Source organism: Pan troglodytes, chromosome X, assembly GCF_028858775.2.
Source record: "Pan troglodytes isolate AG18354 chromosome X, NHGRI_mPanTro3-v2.0_pri, whole genome shotgun sequence".
NCBI lineage: Eukaryota > Metazoa > Chordata > Mammalia > Primates > Hominidae > Pan > Pan troglodytes.
This window is the reverse complement of record NC_072421.2, coordinates 47,099,028-47,120,096: the sequence shown is the minus strand read 5'-3', so window position 1 is coordinate 47,120,096 and position 21,069 is coordinate 47,099,028. Positions and strand designations below refer to the sequence as shown.

The 21,069-nt window shown below is 40.9% G+C and overlaps 1 protein-coding gene across 16 annotated transcripts in view; it reads left to right on the top strand.

The window, feature by feature from the left end:
• The window catches only part of SLC9A7 (solute carrier family 9 member A7), a 159,734-nt gene that overhangs the window by 73,997 nt on the left and 64,668 nt on the right, over positions 1–21,069 (top strand). For all 16 annotated transcript variants that reach the window (XR_010154798.1, XR_010154797.1, XR_010154796.1 and 13 more), the window contains 4 exons: positions 2,676–2,875; positions 5,443–5,520; positions 12,533–12,609; positions 15,438–15,550. Coding sequence is in view for 13 of the 16 variants with exons in the window: in XM_016942709.3 (XP_016798198.1) it covers positions 2,676–2,875; positions 5,443–5,520; positions 12,533–12,609; positions 15,438–15,550 (468 nt within the window). In the remaining 3 variants the exon portion in view is untranslated. The remainder of the gene's footprint in view (positions 1–2,675; positions 2,876–5,442; positions 5,521–12,532; positions 12,610–15,437; positions 15,551–21,069) is intronic.

Sequence of the window (21,069 nt, the reverse complement as noted above, 5' to 3'; positions counted from 1 at the left end):
TAGATGTTGTCTGCATCATGGGGGTCTTCCACACGGTCACCAGCACAATTACCAGAACAATGAGAGTGGGGAAAAGAAGGATTGGAGAGTTCCCTTCAACGTCAGGCCTTACAGCACACAGAAGATGCCTCCTCCCTTGCAGAGACCCTATGATTCTTGACCAGAGTGTTCTAACCCTCCTGTGCAGAGACAAGTGATGGAGGGTGGTGACAACCAGGGTGAAGGAGAAGAGGTAGGTCAGTGAGACAGATTACGTATTGGGGTTACAGACCACGAATCTCCAGGGCCCCTCCTCACCTAGAACAGTAATGAACACCCAAGGCCAGCAGCCATGTCATTGTAGGCACCCCCCAACTTCAGTTACCAGCACAGACACCCAGAAAACCCTCAACCACAAGATGGCAAAGAGACTGACAGCTAGGAAGTCCGTTGCCAAGGCTGAGCAGAGCAGGACAGAGTAAATGCCAGCCAACCATTTCTAGTGTCATCTGGTTTGTCATCCTACAGGAATAAATTAATATAAATTCCAGCAATAAGACCTGAACAAAAGATTGGTTCTGAAGACCTTAAGTGACTGCTTTTGGCCCATTTACCAGACAGCTAGCACTATCTGAGTTATGGAGCTTTCATTACTTTTCCCTACAGACATCTCTTTTTGGTAATGATAAATATGTTTTTTTAAATATGTTTTTTAAAAGGTCTGGGGCCAGGCATGGTGGCTCACGCCTGTAATCCCAGCACTTTGGGAGGCCGAGGTGGGTGGATCACCAGAGGTCAATAGTTCGAGACCAGCCTAGCTAACATGGTGAAACCCCGTCTCTACTAAAAATACAAAAATTAGCCGGGTGTGATAGCACATGCCTGTAGTCCCAGCTACTCGGGAGGCTGAGGCAGGAGAATTGCTTGAACCTGGGAGGCGGAGGTTGCAGCAAGCCGAGATTGCACCACTGCACTCCAGCCTGGGTGACAAAGTGAGACTCTGTCTCAAAAAACAAATAAAATAAAATAAAAGGTCTGGTTTTTCTTATATGCCTTTAAAGGTTTTCAAATTGTTTCGTATCTGGTCAGATTGAGATTATTAAGAAACTCATTTTTAAGTTGTAAAAAAAATCAAGTTGTTTTATTACAAGTCAACAAACTGCAAGTATCTGTTAATATGGGTCTATAATAATTATAATAACACAACACAGATGCAGATTTTGGCTCAAAGAACTATATTTTTCTAGATTTTATATTTTATTTGCTATTCAACAATGTCTTGTGAGTTCTTATATATCTTGGTGATAAGAGACATTATAGAACATTACACATGGAAGACAGTAAACATCGTTCTTTTTCTCATGCAACTTTCTCCATTAATGGCAAAATGAGATGAGGAAGTAAATATATCATTCTGTCTTTTAATATTGCCAGCAAAGAACTGAATTTAGAGAGAAGTCTGAAATTTTCCTTCTAGAGAATTATAGAAAGTGTCTGATAGTGATTTATGGCTGGTTTTTTGTTTTTGTTTTTGTTTTTTAATCTTTCACTCACTTTTACTTGGGCATGTCTGACTCGTGTTCAGGTCCAGGGAGCCACACTCCTTCCTTATTCACAGAATTGAATGCTTATACATGATCTTGCTGTTTTTATTTTTCCTAATGGGAGAGCCCTACTAAGAAGGGTATGAGACTTACATACTTGTAGCTGATGATCTTAGCCATCTCATAGCTACAGCCCCAAGAAGCCAGCTCTCCAGCCCCTGAATCCTGACTCCTCAAATGTACACTGCAGTGTTTCACTTCCCAAGGGGTGTAATTACCTTCTCCATGATACCAGTGTTTCAAATGACCTAAGCAAAAGAATTTCTTTTTTCTCCCCTTTCCTCTGATGCGTGGCAAAGCAAGTTACATTTATAGCAACTAGAAATTCCAGTGGCCTGGTCCTTGCTGGCACATGGCAACAGGACTGGCTTGAGGGATGCTGCTGAGTGAAATGAAAGAGCTCAGCAGTTCTGCTTTGTGCTGTCCTGGCCAGAAAAATCTTTGCTGCTTGTCATCCCATCTTCCTCCACTAGAAGCCTGAGAAATGAGACATGCTCAGGTGTTAAAAGTGGTCACAGGGCTGGCTGGATGTGGTGGCTCACACCTGTAATCCCAGCACTTTGGGAAGCTGAAGCCAGCAGATCACTTGAGGTCAGGAGTTCGAGAGCAGCCTGGCCAACATAGTGAAACCTTGTCTCTACTAAAAATACAAAAAAAAAAAAAAAAATTAGCCAGGTGTAGTGGTGGGTGCCTGTAGTCCCAGCTACTTGGGAGGCTGAGGCAGGAGAATTGCTTGAACCTGGGAAGCGGAGGTTGCAGTGAGCCCAGATCACGCCACTGCACTCCAGCCTGGGTGAGAGAGCGAGACTCCACTCAAAAAACAAAAAAGTGCTCACAGTGTCATAATACCACTGAAGGTACTGTCCCACCTTGTCCTCCTGGTGGCCGAGCAACTTAAATCGGACCAGAATAGATGGATGCTTAACCCTTTCAATCCTGAAGGCCCATGCAGTTTCTCCTAAAATACATACCCCATGCCCAGTTTCTAAGATTACTGCTGCATTTCTTAGTTGTTGAAAGTCAACTATGCCATTATTTCCACACTTTCTCTATCCTTCCTCAGGCCTGATGAGTTTTTTTCCACTCTTTCAGGGCTCATCGTTGGGGTGATCCTGAGGTATGGTACCCCTGCTACCAGTGGCCGTGACAAATCACTCAGCTGCACTCAGGAAGACAGGGCCTTCAGTACCTTATTAGTGAATGTCAGCGGAAAGTTCTTCGAATACACTCTGAAAGGAGAAATCAGTCCTGGCAAGATCAACAGCGTAGAGCAGAATGATATGCTACGGAAGGTGAGCTGGGGACACTCAGCCATCCTTGTCCTGACATGGTTGTTGATTCCCTGACTTGTCTTGACCTTGTGGAGAGAAATCCTTCCAAACTCCTGGATTATCCGTAACATTCCTGGCTCTCTGTTTTGTTACAAAGCTTTTTGGTCCATGATAAGGAGAAGGAAGAACCAGATCTTCAACTTGAGCCTTTCAGCTGGTGACCTTTGTGGGTCTGTTAGCATCTGTAGCTGAAATGGGCCACTGATTGTGCAATGGATTTGTACGTCCCCACTCAGCTCATTTATCCAGCCACCATCTCCTCTTTGCTATGTCTCTTATCCTTCCTGTGGTTTAGGGATGATATTGCTACTTTCTTAAAATAAGATTGATTTCACTTTTAGCTTAATTTATTCAGTATTCAGAAGGGTAATTCTTAGTTCTTCATGGTTCTTTTGCTATATCCTACAAATATTTGAGTGCTTACTCTTATCAGTGATTGATGCCAGAGGCTTAATGAATCTTCAGGGGAAGAAGAAGATCTTGTTGTCTTAGAATTTGAGTCCAAGCATTTTCATTTAATGTTGGGGTAGCAACATAGTCCACATGAAAAAGCATTATACATCTTGCATGGGTAATTTCCAGGATAAGCAAGAGATCTGTATTAATTGATGTATACTCCATTACCTTATAGACCAGGGTTTATCAGAAGGAAGCCTTCTGTATAGCGGTCTTGGGAGATCCAGGTTGTGGGGAGCCCATTTTAATACAGCACAAGGCTAAGGTATGTGAAGGCTGACAGTGAAAGGCAGAGTGTAGCCTGTGCTCCAGAAATTAAATTATTGTTGTTTTTGGAATCTACTCTAATCCTTAAGGAAAATTATTCTCCACCTGGAGCATTAAACATGACCATCTTTTCTGTGTCCCTAATGGCAGCACTCTTTGCTCTCAACTCTTCATAAGAAAGCATGGGGTTTTCATAAACATTCTGAAATTCAGCACAGCTGAGAATGAAATCCAATGTAAATACCACACTTAATGGCTGTTTGGAAATGGCAGCTTGAGCCCTTCATATTGGATAAGATGGGGGAAGAGGGAAATGATACCAACACATTTCCATCTTTCAGGTCATAATAGAAGATGAAGCTGACTTTTGCTCTCTTATCTTTAGAAACCTGTTTATTTAAATCCCCTCTGTTTAAAATTTTGCTGCACAAAGCAAAGGTGGGAGAACAAACAAGGCCAGGATGATTGTTGCTAGTTGAGGGAAAAGAGACATGTTGACATAGCTTGGTTGATAAGAAGAGCATTGGACTGAGTGTCAGAAAACCCTTGTGCTAGTTTGTACATTATTGGGTTTGGTGGCATCCAGCAATTTTCACTGCCTTTGGGCCCAGTGTCCTCATATTGGGTAGGTACTGTCCAAGGCTCCTTCTCATTCTGACATTCCCTGCTTTGCAGAACACTCTTATCTTTAACAAGAAGAGAGAATAAAGCATCATTTGAAAGAACCTACTTTTATTAGGCTGATTAACACCTCCAGTTTCTAAACAAATAAGTTAACATTTAATAACTAGAATGAAGGTTTAAAAATAATTGAAACACAAGCCAAATAATCTACCAGCGTGAACAAATTCTTTAAAAAGATTAGCATGTTTATAGCATGCTTAATTTTTTTCTGGATATGATAAAACTTTGTTCTCTAAAAGTTTCAGAGTAATTTGATTAATTTCCCTGTATCAAACCTACAAGAAATTTCAGTTCCTTTAAAGTTGCCCAATTTATGCTGATGTTCAGGAGCCACTAACATCACTGGTGACTTTGATTTAGGCTACATCAAGTGTCACAGAAGGCTGGTCACTCAAAAGAGACTTAAATTCAGCACAATTTTGTCTATAAAGGATTCTGTGAGGGGATCCAGGAAGTTAATAAAGAATCATGACGGCATCTTTTATTGCAGTTGAGCCTTTATAAACGTGTGATGAAAATCAAGATTTTGAGATGGAGTCTCGCTCTGTTGCTCAGGCTGGAGTGCAGTGGTGCGATCTCAGCTCACTGCAACCTCTGCCTCCTGGGTTCAAGTGATTCTCCTGCCTCAGCCTCCCAAGTAGCTGGGATTACAGGCATCTGTCACCACACCTGGCTAATTTTTGTATTTTTAGTAGAGATGGGGTTTCACCATATTGGCCAGGCTGGTCTCGAACTCCTGACCTTGTGATCTACCCGCCTTGGCCTCCCAAAGTGCTAGGATTACAGGCATGAGCCACCGTGCCTGGCCAAGATGTTTTTATGAAAAACACTGGCCAGAAGCTTTCTGTGAGTTCTCAAAATTGCATGAAACTGTTGTGTCTTATTATGTTTTAAAACAGCACAAGCAAGATCATAAGAGCAAAAGTGTTACGGGGAGAAGAGCATGCCAGTCCATGGGGAGTCATAGCTTCTCCTCTGGGATAAGTCCATGATTTTTCACATTTATGTTGTTTGCTCTAAATATTCAAACTTTAGTCAATGGCTTCAAATATTAAGCAGATATTATAGCATGAATTGGAGTTAAATAAAAAATTGGCTTTTTTTTCTTTTTAAACTTTCAGGTAACATTCGATCCAGAAGTATTTTTCAACATTCTTCTGCCTCCAATTATTTTTCATGCTGGATACAGCTTAAAGAAGGTAAGATGTTTTTGCCAGTATTTCTGAAATCATGTGAATCTCTGTGTTAATTTACCTGCATAATTTTCTAGTTATTTTTCTTCTCCCAGATTGCTTATTACTTTGTTCTGCACCCACGCAGAGACTATAGTTGACTTCTCATCAATGATTCATTTCTGTTTTAAAATCTGGAACTCCCATACATTGCCAGTGGGAAGGTAAAATGGTACAGCCACTCTGGAAAACAAGTTGGCAGTTTCTAATAAAACTAAAGTTGAAATTGCCATATGACCCACAATTTCACTCCTAAGGATTTATCCCAGAGGAGTGAAAACTTATGTTCACATAAAAACCTACACATGATTGTTCATACCAAGTTGTAATAGACAAACACTGGAAACAACCAAAATGTTCTGTAATAGGTGAATGGTTAAACAAACTATGGTATATCCATGTCGTAGAGTATTACTCAACAATAAAACAGAACAACCTATTAATACACCCAACAACCTTTATGAATCTCAAAGGCATTATGCCGAGTGAAAAAAATCCAATCTCAAAAGGTTATATACTCTGTGATTTCATTTATATAACATTGTAGAAATGACAAAATTATAGAAATGAGAAACAAATTAGTGGTTGCCAGTGAATAGGGATGGTGGGGGCATTGGGGTGGGGGTGCTTATAAAGGGGTAGCATGAGGGACATCTTCAGAGTGATGGAACAGTTGTGTATTTTGATTGTGGTGGTAGTTATGCAAATCTACACATTTGATTAAATGATAGGGAACTATGCACACACATAATACATATAATGCTAGTTTCTTGGTTTTGATATTGTACCATAGTTATGTAAGATGTAACCATTGGGGGAAACTGGGTGAAGGGTACATGAGACCTCTCTGTACTTAATCTTTGCAACTTATGTGAATCATAATTATTCCAAAATAAAAAGTTTTAAAGAACCTAAGTATCCTTATTACTGAGGGTCATCGTGCTAGACAGCAAGGTTGGGCCAGAGCTTCTAGTTATTTAAAATACTAAATACCAGCCTGGGCAACATAGCAAGACCCTGCCTCTACAAAAAGCAAAAAAATTAGCTGGGCATGGTGGTACATGCCTGTGGTCCTAGTTACTCTTGGAGGAGTCTGAGGTGGGGAGCTTGAGCCTAGGAGTTTGAGGCCGCAGTGAGCCTTGATTGTGTCTCTGTACTCCAGTCTGGGCCACAGAGCAAGACCCGGTCTCTAAAAAAAATAAATAAATAAATAAATAAATAAATAAATAAATAAATAAAAACAAATGCCAAATATCTTTACAAATATTTATGGATGGCTCCCTCCCTCTCCCATTGTGGTAATATTGTCTGAAAATTAAGCCTCCCCAAAGGCAGGTAACAGCTGTGGAACTTGTTTCAGCTCTCTTTCTGGATGAGGACTAAAGGAAACCCTTTCAGTGAGTCTAGAGAAGAGAGATTTTGCCTGACAATAAAACTCAACAACATCCTTAGGATCTAGAGAATGCCTCCAAAACTGATAAACTCTAGCTAGGTCAGTTGAGAAAAAAGGAGGAAAGAAACAAATTACCTGTATTAGGAATAAAAGAAGGGACTTTAGTACAGACCCTTCAGATATTAAAAGGATAATAAGGGAATACTATGAACAATTTTTGTGCCAATAAGTTTGACAACATCATGATGAGATCTTGCCATGAAAAACAACTCAAAAAAAGAAAAATAAATCTGGCAACCCAGGTGAAATGGACAAATTCCTTGAAAGACATAAATTATCAAAACTGACCTGAGATGGAAAGCTTGAACAGACCTATATTAAATAAATTGAGTTTATAATGAAAAACCTTTCCACACACCCATATGGCTTTACTGGTGAATTATATCAAGCATTTATGGAAGAAATAATACCAATCTTATACAAATTCTTTCAGAAAATAGAAGAGGGAACACATCCCAATTCATTTTATGAGAGGATGCCGGCCCATCAGGCTGGGTTTTCTATCAAAGCCACTCTGCACTTTTCAGATGATTTTTAAACAATTTCCAACCAACATAAATATAGTTTACAGAGCATTTGCTGTGTATTAGGAACGGATATTCTTTATTTCTGTTTTTACATCCATTCTTTCTAATCTTCACAGAAACTCTGTAAGAAGGTGATGGTGATTGAAGATTAGTTCACACTGCTTCTCCTCCAGGTTTCCAACTCATCGATAAACAGATACAAGGAGTTAACTTGTGATTAAATGATTGATTTATGATCCTAAGTCCCTGGTAAATGCATGTTGGAGTATGTCACTTAGCCTTTAGTAATGGGGCTGCTTACAACCTACCTCATGAATTGAGGACAGGTACCCTTTAGCCACCAGGTCAGTCACAGTTACACCTAAGGAGGCTGAAATGGAGAGATCCTAGAAATTGTTGGGCCTGCGCAAAGCTGCCTCTTTCGCTCATAGCATGGAGGCTACAGGAGCAAGAACCATTCCCCACCTTGCACAACAGGGTCAAGACTACAAGTCAGGGTCAAACTCACTTCCTCTTTCAGAGATCAAGTGACCCCTCCTTACTGCATAACCTTCAGGGCAGGAGGGGAAGGGGGAGAGGAATGAAACATAAGTTCTGTCTGCATAATAGGTGCTTGAGGAACGGAGGCTGTGTGTTTCTGCACGCCAGCCCAGTGCATTTGTGTACTCACATGTAGAGTGTCCTGTGTTTTACTGATGATGAATCTCAGCTCAGAATGATTAATGATGCATATGAGGTTACGTAGATAACGTGCGACTGAGTCAAGGTGATACCCTCTCTGTCTGACTCCAGGGCCCAGAGTTGTTCTTTTGTGCCTTATTGCCTCTGGATTTAGGTTTTCTGTACAAAAAAGACTATATTGTTTTCCTGACTACTCTGGGGTTGCCAGGGTCATCCGAATTTGTATGTCATCTATTGACATGTAGTAGATAGGAGATGGTTATTATGGGTATAAATAACGTTATTTTTTACGTAAGTGGAGAATTTGGGAACTCTTCTTCAGATCAAATGGGTGATGAGTAATTTGATATTTTACATAACTAATCTTAATGTATAATCAGTTATAGTTGTTTTAAAATGAAACCAAATCATGGGTTGTGAAAGCCACTATGATGGTTGAAAGACATTTTAGTTTTTGCAGAACCTTCCCTTTATCAGCACCATTTTCTCAAAAGAAAAACACCTCACAGGCTTTGCCAGTTCCCAATTTGTTTTTGAGATGCTAGCCTGAGTGGGAAAAAAACTCACAAATTGGTTTTTCTCTGCTCTCACACTACAGTAACAACACAGAAGACTTCTGTGATTAAATGTGGGAGGGATTTCTTCCCACCAGCAAACAAGCAATGAATTCTGCAGCGGACACCAGCTGGGTGTCCTCCAGTTCAGTTCTGACACTATCTACCTGGAGATAATGCCAGATCCCACGGAAGGCTCAGTCCCGCAATACTGCCCCCCGCCCCACCTCAGACACCTGTCACAAGTCTGGGACTTCTGACTGCCTGGCTTCAAGTTGGGGTTCCCACGACCCCCTCTTTGAGTTTCATTACATTGCTATAGTGGCTCACAGAACTCAGGGAAACACTCATATTTACCAGTTTATTATAAAAGATATTACAAAGGATACAGATGAAGAGATGCATAAGGCAAGGTGTGGAGAAAGGGGCACAGAACTTCCATGCCCTCCCGGGACACCACCGTCCAGGAACCTCCATGTATTCAGCTGTTTGGAAGCTCTCGGAACCCCATCCTTTTGAACCTTTTACAGAGGTTTCATTGCATAGGCGTGATTGACAACCATGTAGAAAAGTGATTGGACAAAAGGGATGTGATGTAATGCTGATAGACTGAGTGGGGAAACCCAGCAAGGCCTGTGTGTTCAGATTCTTCTTGGCCTCTCTGTGTGGCATTCCTTCCTCCCCAGTGTGGGGCAGGATCCCTTCTGAAGTGAGGGTCTTATGACCTACTTCAAAAAGGCAGGAGAAAATTAGAGTATATTTTTAGTTTCTATGGCCTGCCTTGGGACAAAAAAGGAGCAGATGAAAGGAGGGCAAGAGAAGGTCAGAGGGATTCTATTTTTTTGCTACCTGCTTCTGAGGCCTAAAGTGCCCAGCATTACAACAAAAGACTGTAACAAGAGCTATGGGAGTTTATGAGCCAGGAACTGTAGATGAAAATCAGTACATACACATCATAATATCACAGCTAGTCTTTCAGGTTATGAACTATTAGTTTAGTCTCTTTCCTTTTTAAATTGTCCCTATAAAAGCACCTAAATAGTTGGTCCTTAATATGGTTGCCATCTCTGATGAAACCTGTTGTCAGTGAAATGTGTAATAAATACTTCACCATTCACATCATATAGCTATCATGCAGACCTGGGCTTTCTGACTTGAAAAAAGTTCTCATTGGATTTAGCTTTGATTTTGTGCTACCACTCATGGTTTGCTTAGAGGGCCTTGGCAGGGAAATAATTCACCCATAGAAGCCGTTATTGGTGGACTCCCCCACCAAACACACACACACACACACACACACACACACACACACACTCACACATTCACTCTCTCTCTCTCTCTTTCTCTCTCTCTCTCCCTCACTCACACACACATATACAATAACATGTTAAAACTTGCCAGTGAGGAATGGGAGGGGATAGGATTTCCCAAGGAGTAGCAGTGTGAGGCTTAGAATGGTACAGCTAGAAATTGGGATATCAGGTAGATTTTCACCAAAGCAAAACTTCTCATCCTGGCCTGTCTTGGGCTTATATTTTTGAAGACTTTGCCAGGGCATGCCATCATCTCCTTTTGTCTCTTCTTGTCATTTTATAATTGCAGAGGAAAAGTAAGGGAGATTCTGAACTAGTCATGGCTGTATTGTAACCAAATAAGGGTGGGATGAAAGATCTAGGATTTTACCGGACACCTCCTGTCCTTTCTTTCCCAAAGAGAAGTGGGAATCGAAGAGCTGGGTAGCAGGGCAGCTTGCGCAGTGAGAGCATGATGCTTTGGGGTCAGGAGACCAGCTTTCCAGTCTGTGGCTTGGTTTGGCGGACGTGTGACTTGAAACAGCTTACATCATGCCTTTGAGCCTTGGGTTCTCTCGTATATGATGGTCCAAATAACACCTTCCAGATAGATCATTGTGAGAATTGGATGGGCTAATATATGTGAAAACACTTTGTGAACTATGAAGTATACGTTTAAGTACTAGACATAATACACAAATAGGTAGTATAGCTTTTCAAAATACAGTTAAGTTTCAGCTCACATCAGCAGATATGAACGGGAGATGGGTAATTGTGTGTGTGTGTGATTTTAGAATATATTATGAAAGTATTTTTGGCTGCAGATTTACATTCCTAATTTTTTTGCTTTGGCTAATGTCATGAATATGTATTTATCTAATTTATATTCAGAGTTACCATGGGAATATCTACCCAAAGGAAAGCTGAGTGGCAAGGAAAAGCACATCTGGGATTGAAATTTGTTCTTGGATACCTCACAAGTGTCATTCATCTCATGCCTTGTTCTTGGTACACTCCTAGCCCTCCCTGATTGAAGCCCTTTATGGAGATTTTAAAGGGAAGCAGACTCACAGCTGTTGATTTTTTGGAAATATATATTTTCTCAAAACATTGGTGTATAAATGCATTCGATTAAAAACAAAAAGGCGGTTATCTAAGAGGCAAACATAATGTGTCCATCTTATGTACAGGCAGCACCCTCATTCGGTGCCTGTCAGCATGGCAAGCCCTTGAAGGATTCTCTCCTGAGCAGGTGGCTTAGGGGCAGCAGGCATTCCTTAACACCTTCTTCACTGACTCAGATAGGGGCAAGCACTGGGAAGGCCCTGTGTCTGGGATGCAGACCAGAGGACGCCTGCAGCCCTTTGTCTGGTCATGCTTCATGGTAGCTGCCTGATCTAGGCTGGGTTCTTCTTCCTGCACCCTGTTTTTTTCTGATGTTGCTCAGCTGACATGCTGGGGCTCTCCTGCCTTTTAAAAAAATTTTAGGTAAAGTATTCCTGGCCCTTGTTTGATCAGAGTGTTGGGAGATTTTTGTCTGTTTTTGTTAAATAGTTCTGATTGTCAAATGAGAATGGCTTATGCCTTGAGGAGGCAGAACTGTGTCTTAGGATCCCAAGAACAGGCAGAATTTCCTCCGTCAAAATATCCCACAGGCCTAATGACTTGTAAGAAGTAAATCCTTCCAAGACAACATGGTAAAACAAGTAAATCCGTGTGTGTGTGTGTGTGTGTGTGTGTGTGTTTATATTTTTAAGGTAACCAATGAATGTGCAAAAGCATTGAAAGGATTGTAGTTTTGCCACTTTCTGAATAATTTCCAGCTGTGATATTGATATGTGTTTCTTCTTGTATAAACTTGGCCATCTTAAATGGAACTATCTGTTTCTCATTTCTCCACATCCATCTCTATTGTCCCTCTTTCCCAGGCTTCAGACATTAATCTAGATGAATATAAGGAGACGCTTCAGGTTCCATGAGTAGATATTTAGGACTCTGTTTTCTGATATCAAATTAAGCAGAAAGCTCATGACATAGCACCTTCACACTTTATTTGTTTTAAACTTCTATCCGTGATGATCTTCTGAGGTACCACCAGAACTGGAAGTGACGTGCTATATCACTGAGTAAAATGGTTTGGGTTAAATCTATAAAAATGATTGGTCTACTCACACACACACGCACAACATATACACACACTTAATGTGATTTAATGTAATCATCCAGAGCAGTTTTGTCTGAAAATTTACTAAGTCCTTGCTTACTTGCTCAGTACCTGGCTGTATAGAAGATAACTTAAAACCATGATGTCTAAGGTTAAATAACACCATATAGGAGTAACTTCAGTTGTTACTTGATGTAATGGAAACAGTAAGTAGATTTCCACTTTTTAGAGACTTTTAATGTGTTTCTTAAGCTCATTGTTGAAAATCACAATGTGATTCCTGGGTTTTGTTTGTTTGTTTTATTCAGAGACACTTTTTCAGAAATCTTGGATCTATACTGGCCTATGCCTTCTTGGGGACTGCTGTTTCATGCTTCATTATTGGGTAAGTGAACCTTTGTCATATAACCAAATTAACACACGTTCCATAGGGATGAGATCCATTTGGGTCCACAGAGTCCAGTATTTTGATATTTTTGATGATGGCAGTCAGGATCAAGAGTTACACCGTTCAGTATGGTAGCTATTAGCCACGTGTGGCTATTTAAGTTAAGATCAATTTACATGAAATAAAATTATACCCAGCACCCAGATCTTGGTTTCTGTTATCATTCTTTGATAAAAACAACCAGAGCCCCTTGCAGAAATGGCTAATTCTAGGGCTGGGGCAGGAAATATACAAGATGAAAAGGGAGTATCTTGTAATGCCAGAAAGTAAGGAAGTACTCAGAAAACAGACAGACAAAAGAATGTGGGGGATGTCAAAGGGACACAAGAGCCAACCTGAAAGCCCCTGTAATGGTCAAAGCCCCCCCACAATGGCTGAAGAACGACAAAACAAATAACATTGCATTAGAGTATCCCCAAGAGCATAAAGTAAGTATCACTGAGTCCATATGGATATAAGTAAGTGATTGGATGAATAAATAAATGGGGGAAAGAGACAAATCTCCTGTGCAGAAGAATTCCAAATACTTTATGTAGATACATCCCCCCTCAAGGAGGTGGAGCTCAGTCCCCTCCCACTCCCTCTTTGACTGTGGGCTGTGCGTAGTGACTTCTTTCTGAAGAGTACAGTACAGAAAGCAGGAAAAAAGAGTAGCTTTACAGTGGAGAAACCTGACAAATACTACTTCAACCAGGTGATCAAGGTCAACATCAGCAGTGGTAAGTCACGTTGATAGTATGTACCTTGATATTTGTGATGAGAAGGATACTCTACTTCTCTGGTTGTTCACTTAAAACCATATTACCTCAGTCTAACCATGAGAAAAAAAATCAGACAAATCCTAGTCGAAGGATATTCTACAAAATATCTGAGCAGTACTCCTTAAATCTGCCAAGGTCATCAAAAATGAGCAAAGTCTGGCCGGGCGAAGTGGCTCACGCCTGTAATCCCAGCACTTTGGGAGGCCGAGGCAGGCAGATCACAAGGTCAGGAGATCGAGACCATCCTGGCTAACACGGTGAAACCCCGTCTCTACTAAAAATACAAAAAAAAAAAATTAGCCGGGAGTGGTGGCGGGTGCCTGTAGTCCCAGCTACTTGGGAGGCTGAGGCAGGAGAATAGCGTGAACCCGGGAGGCGGAGCTTGCAGTGAGCCGAGATTGCGCCATTGCACTCCAGCCTGGGTGACAGAGCGAGACTCTGTCTCAAAAAAACAAAATGAGCAAAGTCTAAGAAACTGTCACAGTCATGAGGAGACTAAAGGGATTGGATGACTAAACGCCATGTGGTATCCCGGATAAGATCCTGGAACAGAAAAAGGACATTAGGTTAAAAACTAAGAAAATCTGAATAAAGTTAGGATTTTTATTAATTTTTTAACAATTAGCTAGAAACCTGGAGATAATAGCAGGGGCCTTTTGTGCCATCAAAAAAGGAGGGGCTTTGACTTATCCTTTAAGAGATACATATTATTGAAGAATGACACGTTACATAACTGGCATTAGTGATGATAGGAAGCAAAATGGGGAAAAGGCTGCCGGAGAAGTCTATTGTTTAGGTCACAGACTGGTGGAAGGAAATGGAGAGGAAGGTCTTGTTCCAGGAATGTTTAAAGGGTACATGGAAGAAGCCTTTGATAAGCAACAAAGGGCAAATCAAATCTGTAACATACAATTCCTGTGAAAAGAAATTGAGCTGGTTAAGTGTCTAGAACAGTGTCTGGCACACAATAGGCAAGCATTAAGTTATAGCTGTTTCTTCTCAAAATGATTCCATTCTGTGAATAGTTCTTTTGCTTCTAGCTTAGCTAGTCCACCCTTCTAAGCATTTGAGACACAAAGGTGGGCAATGGCATCAAGAATCTCATTATTAGAGCATTGGCTGTAGGGTATAATGAGTCAAGTCCATGGTTATTTTTACTCCTCTAACCCCTGCAGCTGCTGCTATCACTGCTGCTGCCACCACACGCACACACACAGACACACACACACACATGCACGCACAGATACCCTTGTAACATGTACTAGACCTTTTCACACTCCTCACTCCTCCCAATTTGTAAGCTGTCCTGTAGGAAATGTGCTTCCACCAAGCTGAAAAATTTAACTTGGTAGTCCCTCTTAGCCCACGTCATAGTCTACATAGCATAAGGAGGGCTATTGCTGGCCTGCCTGACCCATGCAAAGAGTGAAAGCCCAGATATCTTGATGGGTATATGGATGTTCTAATAGGACATTTAAAGATATTCACCTCTTTTTCCTTTTTTTGAAATAATTCTTGGCAGAGAAGGCAAGATCCTTTGGATCTTTCTGACCAACCCATTTTTTTCTCTCTAGTTGCATCCAGTCTACTGATTTCTCTGACTTTAAATGCATTATCTTAGAGTCTTATGAGTTTTGTAGCAACTTATTGCTACAAAAACATTATGCCAGGTTCTGTCTCTTCCTTTCCTCTGTATTACCCAGTTGCGTCAAATGCCTTAGCTTTGTTGCTAATTGAAGACTGTGCTTCATGGTTGCTTTAGTTGTTAGCCAGTACAACTTTTAAAAATGAAATGTTCAGATATTTCAGCAAGATGACATTAACTGCAAACTATTACTTGATGCCAAAGTCCTGCTGGCAATGTCTCTGGTAAGTGTGAAACCATGGCAGCTGCCTGTTGTTTTCATAAATCTCTAAGAGCAGCATTCTAGTGCTATTCTGCTTGCGTGTTTGCTAAGTTACTTATTTTTTTCTCCTGACATAGTTTACCTTACCTTCTTACAGAAATCTCATGTATGGTGTGGTGAAGCTCATGAAGATTATGGGACAGCTCTCAGATAAATTTTACTACACAGATTGTCTCTTTTTTGGAGCAATCATCTCTGCCACTGACCCAGGTATTTGGCTTTGTGTATTTGTCTTTATTATTATGATATTCCATTATTTAAATCTTTAAAAGTTCAGAGCAATCATTAACTTTTGTTGCAGTAGGGAGAATGTAGTATTTATTTGCATGGCATGGTGGTGGAAGAAGTGACCAATACGTGGGTCTAACAGACTTAGATGGCTTTTCTTTTCCTTTTTCCTTTTTTGAGACAGGATCTCACTCTGTTGCCCAAGCTAGAGTGCAGTGGTGCAGTCACAGCTCACTGCAGCCTTGACCTCCTGGGCTCAAGCAATCCTCCTGCCTCAGCCTCCCAAGCAGCGGGACTACAGTTAGATGGCTTTTCTAAGAAGGGCATGCAATTTCCTTTTTTATTATTAATTTTTTTATTGTTTTAAAAATGCCTGACATAAAATTTACTCTTAACAATTCCTTTTTTTTTTTTTGAGACAGAGTCTTGCTCTGTTGTCCAGGCTGGAGTGCAGTGACACGATCTCGGCTCACTGCAGACTCTACCTCCCATGTTCACGCCATTCTCCTGCCTCAGCGTCCTGAGTAGCTGGGACTACAGGCGCCTGCCACCACGCCTGGCTAATTTTTTTGTATTTTTAGTAGAGACAGGGTTTCACCGTGTTAGCCAGGATGGTCTCGATCTCCTGACTTCGTGATCCACCCGCCTTGGCCTCCCAAAGTGCTGGGATTACAGGTGTGAGCCACCGTGCCCAGCCTATCTTAACAATTTCTAAGTGTATAGTTCAGTAGAGTTAAGTATACCCACATCATTGTGAAACCAATCCCCAGAACCTTTTCATCTTGCAAAACTGAAATGCTATACCCATTAAATAACAACTTCCCAGTCCCCCTTCCCTGCAGCCCCTGGCAGCTACCTTTGACTTTCTGTCTCTATGAACTTGACTACTGTAGATACTTCATACAAGTGAAATCATACAGTATTTGTCCTTTTGTGACTGGCTTATTTCACTTAGCATAATGTCCTCAAAGTTCATCCATTTTATAGCATTTCTCATAATTTCCTAACCTTTAAGGCTGAATAATATTCCATTGTATCTGTATAGCATGTTTTTTTTGTTTTGTTTTGTTTTTGAGATGGAGTTTCACTCTTGTTGCCCAGGCTGGAGTGCAATGGCGCAATCTTGGCTCACCGTAACCTCTGCCTCCGCCTCCTCTGCCTCAGCCTCCGGAGTACCTGGGATTATAGGCATGCACCACCATGCCCGGCTAATTTTTTTGTATTTTTAGTAGAGACAGGGTTTCTCCATGTTGGTCAGTCTGGTCTCAAACTCCCAACCTCAGGTGATCCGCCCACCTTGGCCTCCCAAAGTGCTGGAATTACAGGCGTGAGCCACCGTGCCCGGCTGTATAACATGTTTTGCCTTTCGTCTTAGAATGACTAATTTGGTCATAAGTTTTACACTTAGATTTTCTTCTTTCCCAGTGTTGCCCTTTTGCCTTCTTTTATGTAACATAGCATTTGGGTTAAATAATACCTTTTCTTAGTAGAAACACACATGATTATCTGTAGTGAATGTAATTTAATTTGTAAACTCCTTTTGTGCGGCATTCCTGCAGGACTGTGCACTGTGACATGGTTTTCTATTCATCAATCCCTTGCCTTGTATTTTTCAAGTGTTGGTTGAACCAATTCTTAGAAGTGAATTATTACACCCTCCCTTGCAGCTCAAAAACAAACAAAAAAGTTCTCCTTTCCAAGTTGAAACCTATAATTTGATCAGTTTGCATAAAGTAGTTACAGCTATTCTCTTCCTTAGTGTCATCTATTGAGAGTACACCTTAGGGAAAGAAGTTCTGGAGAATGAGCTGCTCCTGTCCTCACGGGAGAGATAGAAAGGTCTGCTCAATGTCTCCAATGCCCTCTAATATTCTGAACAGTAATAACCTTAAAGATACTAAGATACCCCACTTGACCATGCCCCTTGGGGGTCCTCTCCATCAGTGCTATCTTTCTGTGAAGATAGAGATGTTCTATAATCTGCGAGTCCATTGTGGTAACCAGTAGCCACATGTGGCTTTTGAGCACTTGAAATGTAGGGTAATGCAATAGGGGGACTGATTTTAACTTTTATTTAATGTTAAGTAATTTAAATGTATATAGCCACATGTGGCTAATGGTTACCACATCAAACAGCATAGCTCTAGACAGTTGTGTGGTTCTGAAGAATCTCAATGTTCAAAAAAAAAACATTGACCTCTCTTACCCTCATATTTTATTACAAACACCCTGAGTAAATTAGTATTGAAGACTTGGCTGTCGAGGCACTCTGGTTTGTGAAAAGGTGGGATTTGGAGTCACAGGCCTTGGGTTTAGTTCTAGCCCTACCAATCACTGATCGGGTGGCCTGGGCACACATTGTCCCCTCACATCAGTTTCCTCATATATAAAGTAGAAATGATGGCACCTATCTCCTAAGGCTATTGTGAAGATGAAATGAAACAACACGTGTAAGGCACTGAGTGTACCCTGTCTAAATTATGCTGGTCTGTGTCCACATCTGACTCAGGCAGAGATTTCTCAGTTTTCCTTATGTTTAAAAAATAAATAAATAACAGATCATCTCTTAAGCCAAGCATGTTTCCAAAGAGAACTCTGAAAATCAGCTTTATTATTTTAATCCTGCGCTGTCTGTGACTGTCTCCAGATGTGTGTCTGTGGAGAAATAGATCTTCATAAGTCTGAGAAAGGTATTTAGTCTGTCCGAAAATGTGTTTCTAAGTATACTCATCTATAATTTTATTACTGACATCTTACTAGTACCACTAACAAGTAAAGGGAAGTTAGTTTAACATAAAGATTATTGATATTGTTTCCTGAGCTATCAGTGTTACTTCATTTAATTGGATAGAGAGGCTTACTTTTCTAGATTATCTTTGTAATTGTTTACTTCCCTTTAATGTGTCTATGCTATGGTAGAGAATAATGGAAGGCATTACCATGCTACTCCATTTTCATTTGGCCTATGAAGACTGGCACAGTAAGGGCTTTATAGAAATGGAAGTTGTAGAAAATTGAAAGTTTAAACTTATTAAGCATCAGGACATTAACTTTAACTGCTTTTTAAATAGAAATATTCCTGAAATGTAGAATGTTTTTGTAAATTAGAAGTGTTTTACCAGCCTCCTAAAAAATCTGTTGTTTGAAAACTTGGGTCATAAAAGAGATAAAATCTTAGTGCAGAGTTAAGCATCACAAGACCAGATTGACTTCTAGTACCTGGTGCATCAAACAAAAATTCTGATATTGGCAGCCTGGGCAACATAGTAGAACTTCATCCCCACAAAAAAATTGTAAAAATTAGCTGGCCATAGTGGTGATTGCCTATAGTTCCAGCTACTCGGGGGGCTGAGGCAAGACGATTGCTTGAGCCCAGGAGTTTGAGGCTGCAGTGAGCTGTGATAGCACCACTGCACTCCAGCCTGGATGACAGAGCAAGACCCTGTCTTTAAAAAATGAAACACAAAACTTTATAGTGTTAGGATACAGAGTGGTATTGACTGATATGAAGGAATAAGAATCCTTGTCCCTGATTACTGTACTTGGCTTGAGACATGAGTCTTTGGTCTTCTGGTCAAAGGTGACATAATATATGTGGGATAGTGTAGGCTGCACTGTGACAGGGAGCCTTCTCCAGTCTGTGGTCATGTGTCATGGCTGCCATGTGCCATCTTTGTGGGCTTTTGTTTTAGACGAATCCACAATTAAAGAAAAAAACACATTTCCACCCCATGGTGCCTTCCTAGGCAGCCACCAGAGAACATATGCCACTGCACTCCAGCCTAGGCGACAGAGACCCTGTCTAAAAAGAAAAGAAAAATAGAAACCCGTGAGTCAGGCTGATTGACTCAAGGAGTACAAAGGTGATGAATTAAAATTGGGGAAATGACATCATGATGGTTCACAGGAAGGGCATGCAATTTCCTTTTTTATTATTAATTTTTTATTGTGGTAAAAATGCCTGACATAAAATTTACTATCTTAACAATTTCTTTTTCTTTTCTTTTTTTTTTTTTTGAGATGGAGTCTTACTCTGTCGCCCAGGCTGGAGTGCATCCTTTGGGACTTGGTTCAAATGTGCCACCTGCCTAGTCACTCTTTCTAGACTCCATTATCTGCTCCCTCAGCTCTTTGAGTTAGGTCTGTTTTGTACATGTCAGTGCTTGCCACTTTGTACTGAGTGCTCACAAGTGCTAAGTGCCCTTGACTACATGGATGATATGTCCAAGAAAAGTTAGTTGAATGAACACATTTAGGTCCTTGAGTTTTTCCTTCTTCATATATCTGCCATTCTTTTGTTTTTCCCACTGCCTGTACCCAGTGATCTTTAGTTAGTTGTGATTTCTCAGTCTGTGTTCAGTTGGAAATAGCTGTGACTCTGCTCACCCTGATTTCAAGGGTCCTGCTGTAGGGAGGAGGGCAGTTTGTTTCATCTCTCCCATTAAAGACCACTTAGCCAGTCTGTCATCCCCATCCCATCATCTTCCAGTTGTCAGCACCCACATCCCACCCCCCGTGGTCAGGCACAGATTTGCTCAGGAGGGGCACAGAAGGGTTCCTGACCTGTTTTGTGAGATAATGAGCAGGGAGAATGAGAAGTTGAAACAGATCAGTGCTATGTACGCGTTTATTGTTATTATTATTAATTATGCTTTTAGGCCAGGTGTGGTATGCTTCTGTGGTCCCATCTACTTGGGAGGCTGAGATGGGGGGAATTGCTTAAGCCCAGGAGTTCCAGGCTATAGTGAACTATAATCACACCACTGTACCCCAGCCTGGGCAACAGAGCAAGACCCTGTCTCAAAAAATATATAGAAATAAAAATAAAAATAAAATTTTTAAAAAATGGGCAAAACCAAATGATAGTGTCAGGGAATGTGCATTTGTGTGATTAAATTATAGGGAAAGGCAAGAAAATGATGACTATAAAATTTAGTTTAGCGGTTCCCTTTAGTGAAGGAAGAGGCTTCAGACTGGGATGGGACATATAGGGGACTGACAAAGTTCTATTTCTTGAACAGGGGTGTGGTTACAAGACTGGTTGGCTTATAATAACTCACTAAACTGAACATTTGTTTGGCTTGGTTTTCTAATTGTATCAATTAGTAATGCTTTTGGCTGCAAAGAACAGAAAAACCTGGCTAATCCCTGCTTAAACAAATAGATATTTATCTTGGGTACCAGTACTGGGCTGATGTCCCGGCTTCCACTACAATCATAAAAAATACTACACTCAGTCTTTCTGCTGCACTGTTCTGGGGTTTCAGTCACACATCAGTTGCCCCATGGAGGCAAGATGACTGCGTTGGTGTCTGGCCTCTCTGCCCTCTTCCTGACAGGAAGAGGTAATGCTTTCTGCAAGGGAAGCTGGGAAAGTGGGTTTTTAGTTTTTGCAGTTGTATGGTAGAAACCATCGAGAGAGGGTAGTTGGGTATGAGTGTTGAGAGAGAACACAGCTCTCGTGCATGTATCTAGATCGGTGGTTCTCAGTCAGGGGCGAT